The 15141-nt window shown below is 37.7% G+C and overlaps 2 protein-coding genes across 2 annotated transcripts; both read left to right on the plus strand.

Moving 5' to 3' along the window:
• Positions 1-1687: 1687 nt before the first annotated feature.
• On the plus strand, positions 1688-10968 carry LOC140760810 (condensin-2 complex subunit CAP-D3). Its single transcript, XM_073097828.1, has 9 exons — positions 1688-3142; positions 3255-3926; positions 5414-5899; positions 5981-6072; positions 8095-8182; positions 8272-8386; positions 8462-8591; positions 8666-8840; positions 10089-10968. The coding sequence occupies exons 1-9, from the start codon at positions 1709-1711 to the stop codon at positions 10788-10790; spliced, it is 3894 nt and encodes a 1297-aa protein (XP_072953929.1). The 5' UTR covers positions 1688-1708; the 3' UTR covers positions 10791-10968.
• A 1063-nt stretch (positions 10969-12031) lies between these two features.
• Positions 12032-14995, plus strand: LOC140760767 (uncharacterized). Its single transcript, XM_073097767.1, has 3 exons — positions 12032-12191; positions 12311-12401; positions 14585-14995. Exons 1-3 carry the CDS (start codon positions 12122-12124, stop codon positions 14718-14720), a joined length of 297 nt encoding a protein of 98 aa, XP_072953868.1. The 5' UTR covers positions 12032-12121; the 3' UTR covers positions 14721-14995.
• The last annotated feature ends 146 nt before the right edge of the window (positions 14996-15141 follow it).

Raw genomic sequence — 15141 nt, forward strand, 5'->3', positions numbered from 1 at the left:
TGAATAGATTGGAAATATTATTTCAAGAATTGATATTTTACTGTAAATAAAAATATTAACTAAATTAAGTGCTGTCAAGATTAGCACTTTATAAGCTAACTAAAGCACTGAATTTAATTTACGAGCCCTTTGGTTAAGTATAAAATGCTAATTAAGTTTTTATGTTGGACCCATAATATAATAATTGGTGCCTAATTAAGTTTTAATGTTGGACAGTTGAAGGGTTTCTTAAAATTATTCGTGATGGCAAATCTATTTTGGTGGTCTCTGACCCTTGGATATCATTTATACCTTTAGACAAATGGTCGATGTTTGTCGATGTTAATAGTTTCACACTCTAATCGCGTGGTTGTTCTGATCCATGACCGCTTCTAAAATGAAAATATGATTTCCCCCATGTTCAATCCAGAGCTATGTAAGAAAATCCTCAACATCCATATCCCGCTCCAGGGAGACGATGATTATTGGATTTGGGTGCTTAACCCCTCAGGCTTGGCTACGACCAAGTCAACTTATAGTTACCTCAAACGCCTTGAGCCATCTCCTTTCCCACCATGGAAGGGTTGGAAGGTTTTATGGAAGTTAAGTGTTCCGGCTAAAGTCATGTTTTTTCAATGAAATTCTACTAAAACAAACTCTCAACTAGACTCACTCTGAGTCGGTTGGGGTTTGGTTTCGATAAGAATTGTCTATTTGTATTAAAGAGGAAAAATCTACCTATCACTTGTTCCTTTTGTGCTTGTTTGCCTAGGCTTTGTGGAGTGCGTTTAAACTCATTGGGTTACCGAACTCAACCTAGGCAGTGGGGTCCTGGCTTATTGAGAACACTTTGCTGCTCGGCTCAAATTATGCTATGCTCCTTACGATAATCAGTGTATTTCTTTGGAAAATATGGAACTACAGAAACAATCTTATATTTAATTCAGTTAATGAGCTGACTAACTTAATTTTGAGAAATAACTCTCTCGTTTTCTTATGAATATTATGAGAATCTAGCAACCCTAATGGTGAAGCTAACTCCTATCTATTTCATCCAACAAGAACCACCCTTGCTTGAATTCCTCAAACTTAATACTAAGACTCATACTCGAATCCTAATAAGCTTGGTAGGGCGGGTTTCATTCTACGCTCACCATTAAGCTCCCCTATTATAACCAATAGTTGTCTTAGTCATTACACTTCCTTGTTTGTAGCTGAAGCCTTTGGCCTTAAAGATGCTCTAGTTTGCATCCCATCACATTGAATCTCCTACCTCCAAATCAGATTGACTCCAAGCTCCTAGTCAACATTGTAAACAAGGTTCATCTAGCCTCCGGTCTATTTACTCCATTATTAACCACTGTAAATTTTTGTTATCTTTTCACATGTTATTGTGTTTTTCTTTCATATCTACTGTGAAGCCGATAAGTTTATGGATTGACTCGCTAACTCGGGTAGAAACATGAGTCTCGGGGTTACTTGGGAAGGAAGGGTCCTACATTGGTCACTCTTTTGGTTGGTGATGTTAGCAACACTCCATTATAATCGTGACGGATAATTAATAGATATTATTCATTTTTTTATAAATAAGCATATTGCCTATTGGGCTTAGTTCGGGCTATTGGGTTGGCGGATCCCAAGCGAACCTCTCCGCTATCATCACTCCTCTACCCCTCGAGCGGGAAACCGCCCCACCTTCTCCCAAATCCAAAAACCTCTCCTTTCTCTAATGGAGGAAGACGACGATGTCTCCTCTCCCGAAGCCCTCTCCCACCTCGTCTCCTCACTCGCATCCTTCCATCACCTCGACTCCCCCATCTCGTACTCGTCCCTCTCCTCTCTCCTCTCCTTCCTCTCCGGCGACGGGGCCGCCGCCTTATGGACCCAGCTCGCCGCTCGCAATCTACCCATATCCACTCTCATCCGCCCCATCTCCGCCGCCATGGAGTCTTCCTCTTCCTCCGACTCCCACCTCCCCCTTCTCGCCTCACTCGCCTATCTCTCCCTCCTCCTCTCCCCTTCATCCCCTCTCCACTCCCTCTTCTCCCCCCTCGCCTTCCTCTCCCTCCTCCGCTCCCTACGCCGCTCTCTAAAACCAGTAGCAGTTCCTGACAGCCCGAAATCCAGAAAGAACTCCCGGAAGAGGAAATCTGACAAGGCCCATCCCGCCGTTTCCACTTCTGACCCCGAATCCGACGTCGCTGATCTAGTCGTCAAAGTTCTTCGTTTGCTCGTCTCCGTTCTTGGACGAGTCCGTCTTGATTCTTTCCCCGATGCCCGGAAGTCAGTTGTCGAGACCATGGTCGCAGTTCTCGACACTGCAGTCGGCCGACGACACCAAATGTCGGGTCTTTGCTTCTTGATTCTTGAGAATTTGGTGTCAAGGCCGGAGCATGGAGAACAGATTGAGACGGCGATTGAGGTGTTTCAGTCTTTGACTCCGATGATCCTTGCCCCCATGAAATCTCCCACGAGAGCGGCTGTGTTGGGGTTTTTTGTGAAAAAGATGGTACCTTTGGGTCAGAAGATCGATGGGATTAGGAAGGCTTTGATGTACCTGCCGAGGTTCTTGGCCATGAAGGCACCGGAGAAGGCTGACCCTAGAGCCTGTGCTGTTGATGCTATCATGGAGATTGTTCGGGCGATGGAGTGCGAGGATAGAATTGGGTTTATGGAGTATGTGGTGAAGATGACGCAGGGGAAGGCACAGCTCAGATTGTTGGCTGTTGATCTAATTTTTGCATTGCTGACATCGCTGCATGATCCTCTTGGTGTGAAGGATTTGGCGGAGGAAGTGGGTAGTCAATGGGGGATCAGGTGCTTGAAAGCATTAGTGGAGCGTTGCTGGGACTCGGTTGGGGGAATCCGAGCTCGTGCTTTGGTGAATCTGGCACATATAATTGGTTTGTTGTCGGAGGGTGAAGAGAATCGCGTAAGACTACAAAAAGTCATGGGAATTGGCAATGCCGATCTTAGTAAGATGCTAAGGAGGAGGTGTATCGATGAGAAGGCTGCTGTGAGAAAGGCAGCTCTTCTCCTTGTCACAAAGTCGATTGCTTTGATTGGTTTGCCAATTGACGAGGTGCTCCTTGAGACTATTGGGGCCTCTTGCTCTGACCCACTCGTCAGCATCCGCAAAGCAGCTCTTGCAGCTCTCTCAGAGGTAAATGTTATGGATTTTTTATAATAATTTGCATGAATTTATGTTATTCTGGCACATGCTTCGTCTGTTGAGTCTGACTGTTCTTTTGAACATTTTGTCACTTTGCCTGCAGGTTTTTAGAAGGTTTCCAGATCAAAGAGTCACAAGAGTGTGGCTTCATGCTGTGCTGCCCTTGATAGTAGATAATGAGACAAGCATCCAAGAGGAGTGTGAGAATTTATTTCTTGAGTTAGTCTTGAATCGGATCTCTCAATCTGCAAATGTGAGCTTGAGCAGCGATGCAGCAGAAATTGGCTGTGTATTTCCCGAGGGGGTATTGGACTTGTTAAGAGGAATTTACAATGGGGAGGTAGCACCATGCGTAAGAAAGATATGCACGAGCCTTGGGAAGAAGAAAAGATTAAAACCTTTGGTTGCTAGATCACTTCAGAACATCATAACAACCTCAGAATCTTTGTGGTTAAGAAGCTCCAAGTCAATAGAGAAGTGGACAGCCCCTCCAGGAGCTTGGCAGCTTCTTTCTGAGGTTTCATCATTCACACCCAAGGCAATTGACTGGAAGTTCCTCTGCCACCATTGGAAACTACTTGATAATCTGAATCTAGAAGAGCAAAGCAAAGTTTCTGATGGAGGGGACCCAAATTCAGTCTCATGGGCTGGAGATCGTGTTTCTCTCTTGCAAACTATTTCCAATGTTTCCTTGGAGTTGCCAGTTGAGCCTGCTGCAGAACTGGCACACAACTTGCTCTCACGTATTGAGAACTTTAATTTGCACTTAAGTGAGGTAACAGTGATTAATTACATATGATTTTTTATAATATTCTTTCGTGTGCTTTTATTCAGTAGATTCGATACGTGACACTTGCAATGTTTACCTTTTATTTGAAAATGGCTGCAAAACTAAGACTGTTGCTTGCAAAGCAATTCATAGAGAATCATTTCTCCTGTGAGCCCCTATATATGAATTATGATGCAGCTTATGTTGAAAAAGGACCTGCCTAGCTTATACATACTAATACCATATATGACATTGGACTTCGATAGTAACATTTTCTTACTTGTGATTCATCTGCTTATTGCTTTGAAGTTCAAATTATTGTCATTCTTTTGAAGGCAATTCTTGCTTATTAATAGATCACCTAGCATATTTGTAGGGATTGGCTGCAACATGTGCTTTATGGAAGTGAATCCAAAACCTTTAACATATTTTACAACAATTTCATAATAGCCATCTTTTAGAAGTTGAAGTTAAAGTGAACTAATATGTCAAAAAGAAAAACTGAAGTCGAGTATAATGTATCTCTGGCTGTCTTGTAATCTAGATGCTTCCTATCATTTTGAGATTTATGTAGAATGTGCTTATTTTAAGTAAGTATGATGAGTCCAGACATGAATTCTGATCTACCCTGCTTTGATAGAAAAAATCACGCACATTTGATTTTCTTGATCTTAATCACAAGAAAAAAAAAATTTATGACTTTGAGACTGCAGTAAATGAGGTCAGATATATCAAAGATTTCATTAGTTGTAGCAACAATTTCACGAGTATGATTTTGTCTTGATTTCATTTTGTTAAAACTTTATCTTTAATCTAGAGTGGATAAAGTGCACTAGTTCACCTTTATGTGATTTATGAACCATGTGTGTGATGCTGTAGTATTCAATGAGCTTCACATGAAATTGTATATATTAGATTTGGTTTAAATCATACTTTTTAGTTTTTTTATATTAGTAGAGAAATACCATAAAGAGAACAAAACCATGCCTCAATGGGTTGGAAAAGCAATATAGGAGAAAACAAACAGCTCTTTTTTTAAAAAAAAAAATTCAAATGCCTGTGCAATTTTCAATATTTCTTGTTCCCTCAGATATTATTGAACTTAATGATGAGTAAAATGACTAAAGGAGAGAGAACTCCAGATTAGGCATTTCCTGCACGATCTACAAGAAATCAGAAGGGTAATCTTTGACCCTTAGAATTGAACTTTCTAAACTAAACCTCTAGAAAGTTGAAATTAAATATACTAAGCTGAATTGACATTATTAAAATTGGAGTGGACTTAATGCCCTCATCTCTCATCTTCAAGTTTTAGTCAGAATCATGGTTTAAAGTTTTGCTTAAAGAAGCAACAGTACTATCTGAATGCCTGAACCTTATTCAATCCAAAGGTCAAAACTCATTGTTCAGGGCTGAAAGCAGCATGGTTACTATTTGGTCTGTGCATTGCTATTTTTCTTGACCATCTTTTCTTGCTTTGGCCTACATTATAGGTTGATGCTCATGTAAAATCTCTAAGAACTTTATGCAAGAGGAAGGCAACAATTCCTGAAGAGGCAAATACCCTTATACTAAAATGGGTGCATCAGTTGCTTTCCAAAGCTCTGGAGATTCTTGATGTCTATTTATCAGAGGTCTCGGAAGCTGGCAAGGTCAACCACTTTCTAACACCTCCTCAGGGTGGAAGAAAGAAGGAGAAAGCAGTATCTGCATCGATGCTAAAAGCAGTAGCTGCAGTGTTCACGATTGGGTCGTTGGTTCTTGCTTGTCCGTCTGCTGATTTGCAGGGCATCACTCCCTTGTTGCACACCATCATAACATCAGGGAATACCGAACCTAAAGCAAAAAAACTTGTTGCATTGACAGTTTCATTCAAGGAGGTGGCCCCTTCTTTGTACATCCAATCTTGGGTGACAATGGGAAAAATATGTCTGGTTGATGATAATTTAGCAAAGCAATATATTCCACTCTTCATACAGGTATTGAATTTTAAGCTTCTAGGTGTACTTGTCCAGTTGCTACTGTAATTTTATTTTATTTTTTTGGTTTATTTGTTTTAGGAGCTTGAGAGAAGTGACTGTCCTGCCCTTCGCAACAATATCATGGTGGCAATGGCAGATTTCTGTGTTCGCTATACTGCATTAGTTGACTGGTATAGTTCATGTGACATGATCTCTAAAGAATTAGATTATAAATGCTTTTAAACTGATATATCTAGTGACTGCAGACAGTGCAGAACAAAAGTTCATGACTGGAAACAGTGATTTTTGTGTCAGATTGGCTAAAAATGTCTTCCCAATTCAAAATGTTGTATTATAATCAGCATTTGTTGTTTGATTTTGCCATGCAGAACCACCATTTACAAATTTCTTCTCTGTGAATTACTGAATTTAGTGCCAAATAGTGTTAAAACTGTTACTCTAGTTGCAGTTATTTATGCATAGCATAACAATTTTAAGTTTACATTTCTATTCTTATACACAAACCCACAGACAATATTTCCAATTCTTTTGCCTAGGCGTGTGTAATTCAATCAGAATTGACAAAGTAGAAAATGATACTCGGTGAACTAGTAGCATGCCCCTATGTGCCAGTGACACGTCTCTATAATATTTTAAATAAAAGTTTTAGGATATTTAGATATTTTTAGGTCTTTGGCATGTTAATTTTTTATTTTTAGTTTAAATATATGTATTAAAACTTACAGCGTGCTATCTTTAGATTAATTTTGTAAATGACTTATTTTATTATAGATAAAACAACAGCTAAATATAAATATTATTTAACACATAATATAATTAAATATATTAATTAAAACTAATATTTATGATTGAACACCTCATAATATGACTGAATACTCCATAATACAATTGAGCATATAGTAACATTTAACACATAATATTAATTGATAATAGTTAATAATTAAAACTAATAGCTAATTGAATGATGAGAAGGATCAAAGGTTTTATTTGTTGGCATAAGAATAATACGAGAATATTGCATTAAATACTATCGATAAACTTTAAAACTCATCCGCTAATAGTATTGTTCGTTGTAACGTTTCATATAGTCTTCATACAAATAACTTTTTTATAATTATCTTATGATATGATATGGATAATGAACATGCACGAGAACTGCTGGCATATACATACTATAAATATATACAGATTGTGGATATAAAATATAATAAGGGTATGATGGCTTTAGTAGGTGTGATTATTATGATAGTAATAATAATAAACTCATCATCTTATGGGCACACCTCTTTTGATGTCCTGTTACCCACAGACTCAATTTCTTTTCTCATCTGGCTGTAATCATGTTAAATTTGAGATGATCTCTTTCCTTTTTTTTATCTTTGATAAATTTTGCCTCGTGATTGTCTAGGTTTGTCTTCGTGGTTTTGATCTTGGGTGGCATGCGTAAAGTTTTCATCTTTTGTAAAAATAATACATTTCTAAGAACGTTGTGTAGCAGGGATGCATATCTCATTTCATCATCATCGCCATCAGATTGAATCTCGTCATTATCACCATCACCATCATTATCATTAACATTATCATCTCTAATCTTATCATCATCAATTTATCTAAACTTTCTGGTGGATCAATTGATCGTGAAGATAATCTTACTCGGCTAAAAAATTGGTCATGAAGGAATAGTTTGACTAGTAATTAATTGATGATGATTGATGGAAATAAAAATTATTTTTAAAAAAATGTGTTCCACATGTCATATCATGTTTGTTAAGAAAATGATATTGATTTGATGATAATTGATGGAAATAGAAAAAATTTATAAAAAAATCTATATCGGCAAATGACTAACACGCGGCCATGTCGGATCGGCTCGGCAAGTGCCCATCGATATGAGGGCATGCCGACCGACACGGCCATCCTTATAAAAAAGTATTACATGCGCTTGAAGACCAATTCCACAAATGTTTTATATGCTGAAAGTTGGTGCTTTATCTATGCCTTGGCTAGTTGGCTACAAATATGTTGATTGAGTCCCGTGCTGACCGACACAGCCATCCTTGTCAGAAAGTATTGCGTTCACTAGAAGACCAATTCTAACAAATGTTTTATATGTTGAAAGCTGGTGTTTTATTTATGCCTTGGCTAGTTGGCTATAAATATGTTGACTGAGTTTTTCTTTTGCCTTTTCACAGTTATATACCCAGGATTGCAATGTCATTACATGATCCTTGTGAAGTTGTGAGGAGGCAGACCTTTATTTTACTCTCAAAATTACTACAGGTACCCTTTCCCCACTCTTGGGTCTTAATAGTTGAGGGTTTTCACTTTAATTTGTGAGTGCTACAATTCTCTTACACTCTTGTAATCAGCGTGACTATGTGAAGTGGAGAGGTGTGCTCTTCCTGCAATTTCTGTTGTGTCTTGTTGATGATTCTGAAAAGATTAGGCATCTGGCTGATTTCCTTTTTGGAAGCATCTTAAAAGGTCTAATTCTTTTCAAATTTGTATGTTTCATTCCTTGAACATTGTAGTACATAAGCTGATGGCTACATTTGACAGTTAAGGCACCACTTCTTGCATATAACAGTTTCATAGAAGCTATTCTTGTTCTAAACGATTGCCATGCACATTCTGGGCATAGCGAGATTCAGGGAAGTTCACAAGCTGCTCATCAACCTTTTGCGATAAGGTACAAAAAATTTCAGAGGTTATTCATACCATCTGCGTCTCTTTTAAATCTAACATCACTCTTGGTAATTGTAGAGGCACTGATGAGACATCAAGGTCACAAAGGATGCATATTTATGTTTCTTTGTTGAAACAAATGGCACCTGAACACCTCTTGGCAACTTCGGCCAAGATATGTGCTGAGATCTTAGCAGCTGCTTCCGACGGCTTGCTTAATGTTGATGATGTTACCGGGCAGGCTGTACTTCAGGTAGACCACTTCAAATGACATTAGTGCTAAAGTAAGTTAGAATATTGCTGAGTGCTACTTGCTTCCAATAATAGTAGATGTCTTTGCATATAGTTGAATTGTACCATGTTAGTTTTGTACATATAAACATCTTAAGATCATGTGCTTCAGAGGAACATAACAAATCAGGACTTGGTGAATCCACTGGGCAGTCAATATTCTGTGCTGACATGGATTTTTTATTTCTTTGGGGTAATGCATAAGCCAGAAAACTTGCAGAAGATCCTTATGCAACTGATCCGAGGTAGGGCAACAAAATTTCAAGCAACTAGTAACGGGATAAGCATGTTTCTTGCTGATCCATAGGTTATGGGATGGTACTTTATTTGTATGTGATAATACAATTGATGACAATTGCCTTCTCTAACTCTTTTGGTAATTATTATGATAAAAAAAAAGAATCTTAGTGCTGTGGCAAAATGAATGTTGCCAATAGCTCTATCATTAGAATGTGACAAAAAGAAAGTTGCGACAAATATAACGTGGAGAATGCTCTGCATAACTCTTGGGTCATATATAAGTTGTCTTGAAAAAACTGAGTTGCTACATATACTTGTTCTGATATTATATGATTTATGATTGACGTCTTTTTATGCATGCTCCAATCTATGTCGAGTATATCCATTTGTTACTGTGTTTATATATCTGATACTGATAATCTGGCTTGGACAAAAGGAGTTCATGTAAAATATGTCAAGCCTCATCACACCGGAGGAGAGTTGGTAAGTTGGAAGTTGAATTGTATCACTTTTGTGTGCTGATAGAAATTATATATCAACATGGAGATGTGATTTGGTTCCATCAAGAAACCTCACTTTTTATTGTCGAAACAGCATTAGTTGTGAGTCCTGTTCCTCAAAATTATCAGTTCACTTTACATCTAAATATTTTCAGATTTTATTAATGGTAACTGTGTATCGTTTTAGGTTCTAAACTTCTAATACCAGTCCCACTGTACTATTCTCAACTTGAGAACAATTGATGAAATGGGATTTATAACTGTACTAGAAGTGATATGTGGCAGGAAATCTTCATTCAAAGCGTCCAAGCAATTCTCATGGAAAACAGTATTAATTGATTTTACTTAACATCATTAGTATCCGCAGCTTTGGAATTGAAAAATCTTATGATGCAATATTATGGAAGATATTACAAAGCAGAAAACATCATATAATTAGTGCAGGCTACTAACATAATGATTCCTGACAGGATGCTTTACAAATTCTAGCTTGCAAAGAGATGAGGATTCAAACAACTCGTGGCTCTGACACATCAGAGATGGACGATGAAGGTGGTGACAGTGGGGGCACCAAAGCACTTCTTGCAGCCAAAGGGAGAGTAGTCACTGAAGTAGCAAAGAAGAACCTGATCCAAATCGCTGTTCCTATATTTATTGAGCTGAAGCGACTGCTGGAGAGCAAGACCAGCCCACTCACAGGCTGCCTTATGGATTGCCTGCGCATCCTACTTAAGGATTACAAGAATGAGATTGATGAGATATTGGTCGCCGACAAGCAACTCCAGAAAGAGCTACTCTACGACATGCAGAAATATGATGCTGCTAAAGCCAAATCTACAGTTGCAGAGGCTGTCTCCAATGCACAAGGATCTGATAGCCACAGCTTGCCAGATAGTATGACAGCCTCAAGAATTCACTCCAAAATTTCGGACAAGTTAGGATCTGGTGCTAACATTTCCTCAGCATTGGCTGATGCAGCTGCTGAAGCAACTGCTAGGTCGGTGCTCAAGGAAGTGAACCGAGATGCAGCAACCCCGCCACTTCATTCAATGAGTGTGCCAAAGCTGAAGTCCGGAACAGCTAATGCTGGGGTCTCAACCGGTGGCAGGTCGTCAAATGTGCTGGAATCATTGCGATGCCGCCAGTCTTTCGAGTCTGATGAAGAGAATTAGAAGCCCTTTTTGCATGTGTAAATTAGTATGTACGTTGTTGGAAAGATTATTACCTGCAGCAACTTGCTGTAGGTTGACCAAATTTGATTGCCTTTTCTGTTGTAACTATACTCTTGTAACTGAATATCATAGTTCATTTTCTCAATGAAGTTCGGTGACAAGGATGTGCGTCGTCTGAGCTTTATCTGAAAATAAAGATATACGACGATATAGCATCACATTAGAACCTTTATTCATCCAACTAATTGTATGTATGATTTCTTCGCTTCCCTTTACCAGATAGATGTTGCCTAAGTTTGGAGGTGAATGTAGGAGAATAATATTTTCTTTATTCAGGAGAAATTTGGATATATAAGTTACAGATCAAAGAGTATATGAATACGTTGCATCAAGTAGTGTTACAAACTTGCAACAATGTCACTGATAAGTAGTTTTCAACTTATGTTATCAAGGATAAACCTTCTCATTTCTGTGTAGTTCTTGCTGCACTTCTAAAGGAATCTAGTGATGGTGGACTTAGCTGGTAACAATGTACACCACTTTTTCCCACAAAGATTTATTTTAAAATTTAGTAAACAGTTTGCTGTATAACTAGCAGTGGAGAACTAGATTAAGCCAACCAATACATAACCATCTAAAGCAAATGATTTTTAAGGGAGCTATTATACTACGACAAATAAATAAAGAGTTTATGAGAAAATGGGCAATAATTTAAGGGGTCTAGATTAATTATTTTAATAAAATTTAATTAAAATTTAAGGATAATTATACTTAGAGACATTGTGAACTGTTTCTTATTTCTATGTACATCCCTTTATTTATCTTTTATACGTGACACATTAATTCCTTAATTATCGAAGATCTTTGGAACACCGTTTAGATTTTTTTTCGTGACAAAAAAATATATGTAAGTATCACTAATCAAATGGTTAGCGGACTAATTTGCTCTTATTTTATTAGAAAAAATTGATTAAAGTTGAAGATAAAATAATTATTTAATATTTTCAATTAATACCGTTAGGATAAGAGATTTTATATAATGTAGGGTTTATATAATATATATATATATAAAGTTTCAGGGGTGTTAGTGTAATTTTACCTAAAATTCGAATTAGTTCCAAACATATATTATAACATAATTCGTCCGAGGTTTGACCAAATATCCACCGTCAAAGTTACGTAGTCGTCCGGCGCACGCTAGCTGCCACCAGCCCAGCTTCTATATACAAGGAGGGAGCCAGGTCTCTCTCTCTCTCTCTACGCTTCTCCCATTCCTCGTGCTCTTCATAAGAAAAAGAGAAGAGGGACATTAAATCATCGGAGAGCCAGCAATGGCGGAGACTGCGAGCAAGGTCGAGTCTTTAAGGAAGTGGGTGGTGGAGCACAAGCTTCGAGCTGTTGGTAACTAGTAGATTTCCTTCCTTTTTCCCCCAATTTTTTCCGATGGTTTTTTTTTTTTTAATATTGGGATCTGATTCGATTCGGGTATTTGTTGCTGGGTTGGGATTTGGGGTAAAAAGGGTGTCTTTGGCTCAGCGGTATTGGGGGTTCGATCGCGTACAACTGGTCTCGGCCTAATATGAAGCCCAGCGTGAAGATCATCCATGCTAGGTTCGTGTTTATCGATCCCTGTATCTGGAAATGGACCCTTTTCCTTTTCTTTCTTTTTCTTTTCTTTTGGATTAGAATGATGCGGATCTTGTAAATTTCAATCTCTATTAGCCTGTTAGGTTTCTTTAGAGTTTTCTTTTCTAAATTTCGAGTCTTTAGTTTTAAAAGACTACAGGTTGGTCCTTTTCTCAGGGTTGGTGAAATCTTTTTCGTGGTTTTGTTTTTCTTTTCAAATGTTTCATTTAGATATTTGAGATAGTTGTTGCTCTTCCCTGCCATCTTTTTATCTGTTGTAGAACTTTGAGACATTGTTTCCTTGATAGATAATATTTTGGGAGCATGGTTAGTTACATCATGTGAAATGTTTCGATAAGAGTTATAAGTTCAGAGGTTGTAATCAGAAGAATGTGTAATTTGGTCATGATAAATGATAAATAATCATGTGCAACTCCTTGTGGCTCATGCTGCTTTCTAAGCATGTTCTTTCTTTTCTTTTCTTTTTCTTTTTTTTTGTGCACACTGGACTTTGAATTGAGTCGGCTCATATAGGTCACCAGTCTATATTGGTTTTACCGTCATACTCCTATCTAGTACATATTTTGCTGAATCTTCTTATCCTCATTTTGGTATTTTTGCATTTGAGCATTCCATTTATTCATCCATGTTCCTTTTCAATCTAAAGACATGGAGATAATTGGTTGCTTTATATCTAGTCAATATCACTTGTTCATGGCCAAGGATTTTGGCTTTGTTATGTCAAGTTCCATTTTTAAGAGTTATTGATTTTAAATGAGTTGGAGGGATGATTCAACTGGTTGTAGATGAGAGTTGTTTCTCAATTTATTGTTTATTTGTGTAGAAAAAGTTATTAAAACATAATCTCCTTGGCTTCCTAGGCTCTCACCTTAGAAAGGAGTTGCCTAGGTGCCGTCTAGACTTCTTCTTCTTTCTTAGCTTTTACATCAGTAATTTTGAATTGTCACATGATATGGCTCCTCAAATTTATAAATACTTATGACCTCAATTTCTTATTTATTATATACTAGTTGATTATGTAAAACTAGTATATCAATGCAAACCTTTTATCGTTCTCTTGTTTCCTCTTTATTGCTACCTTGAGTTTTAGGCATGTGCACAGGTATTGGGTGATGCGTGATTGCATTGTTTGCTCCCCTACCTGTGTATAGTCTCTTAAGACATTGTTTATTTTTAGACAATACATTTATTTTTGGGTTTTATTTCTCTCCCTTTAGCAATATTGGGCATGCTTTTGTGTTTGTAAAGGAAGATCAGGAAAAATCCTTTGTAGAAACAGTGACAAATTAAATAAAGCTTAGATGATGGAGGGTGGCACCCAATTATAGCTGCTTAGCAGGGGTTGGCTACCCCTTCAATTAGCATATAGGGATTTGCTGTTGCAGTTTGTTTTGAATTGAGCTCTATGGTAGACTCAGTATTGAGAAAGTGCGCAGATCAAGGAGAATTCTTGACAAGTGGAAGAAATTTTGCTATTTTAACTTGATCCTATGATGAATACTGAATTTTTTTTTTTTTTTTTGTTTCCCTACTTGAAGAAGATATGATGGAATTTCATGTCTCTTAAATTAGCAATTTCTTGTACCCCTAAGGTCAAGGTACATAACATACAGCAAATCCTAGGTTCTCCTGGCTGAACAATGTCTTGCATCGCTATGGTCTGAGGTACATCCTGGACTTTTAACGATGGCTAATTTACTTTTGCCATGTTAGTCGTTAACTGATATGGTGCTGAGGAGAACAAGCAATCTTGAGGAAGTTTAGTCCTAGTTTCTTGGTCACTAGTGAGCTTTACTGATGTCAGATGCTTCATTCATTCATTATTTGCTACAGCTTGGAATTTCCACAATATTCCTTTGCCAATTTTCTTTTTCAAAACTGGCTGCTAGGCCTCATAGGTAAGACCTGAGGTGCCACCTTTTTTCCTATGCATAAAGGCGTAAAGCTAAACCATTTGCATCTTTTCTTCCCTTATTCACCTATCCTCCAGGTTCTTGGCTAGTGCCTAAGTACTAGCTGGTCCATTGTCTACCCATTTACATTTGCTGCCTAAGACATTCAACATTGCTCACTTATTTGACGATTAGTGAACTTATCCCTCTAAGCATTGACACGAGTATACTCTGTTTTGAATATGTATCTTGCAGGTTGCACGCACAGGCTTTGACGCTGGCTGCTTTAGCTGGTGCTGCAGTGGTCGAGTACTATGACCATCAGTCAAACACAGGAAGAAAGGTGGACAAATATGCAAATCAATTTCTTGCAACCTCACATAAAGATTGATGTTCTAGGGCAGCTGTTTCCAATTTTCAATAAACAGTTGGTCCCTCACATAGTTTTGGATGAACTACAAGGATTTTTTTTTCGGTTACAATGAGATCTGTGAAGAGTTTGTCCATGAGGATGCTTTCTCAATAGATGCTCCTATATTAATTACTTGCAGGTAGTTGTCATTCTGATGATGAAATAAGGGGATTTGTTTTAGATATTACAAATATACTGACAGGATATATTTTCCAGGCGTGCCCACTATTATTTGGGTATATTTTTTGGATTAATCCTCTACAATCTTGCTTTTATGTTTCTGCTATTCTTTTCTATGTGAGAGGTCATAATCATAATATTGAATATCATTTCATCCTTTGTCCTTACTGAATCTAAAGGATAGACCAACATCATACTGCTCAGACTTGGTAAAGTATTG

This window comes from Typha angustifolia, chromosome 6 (assembly GCF_048772165.1).
Source record: "Typha angustifolia cultivar Huaian chromosome 6, ASM4877216v1, whole genome shotgun sequence".
Classification (NCBI taxonomy): Eukaryota; Viridiplantae; Streptophyta; class Magnoliopsida; order Poales; family Typhaceae; genus Typha; species Typha angustifolia.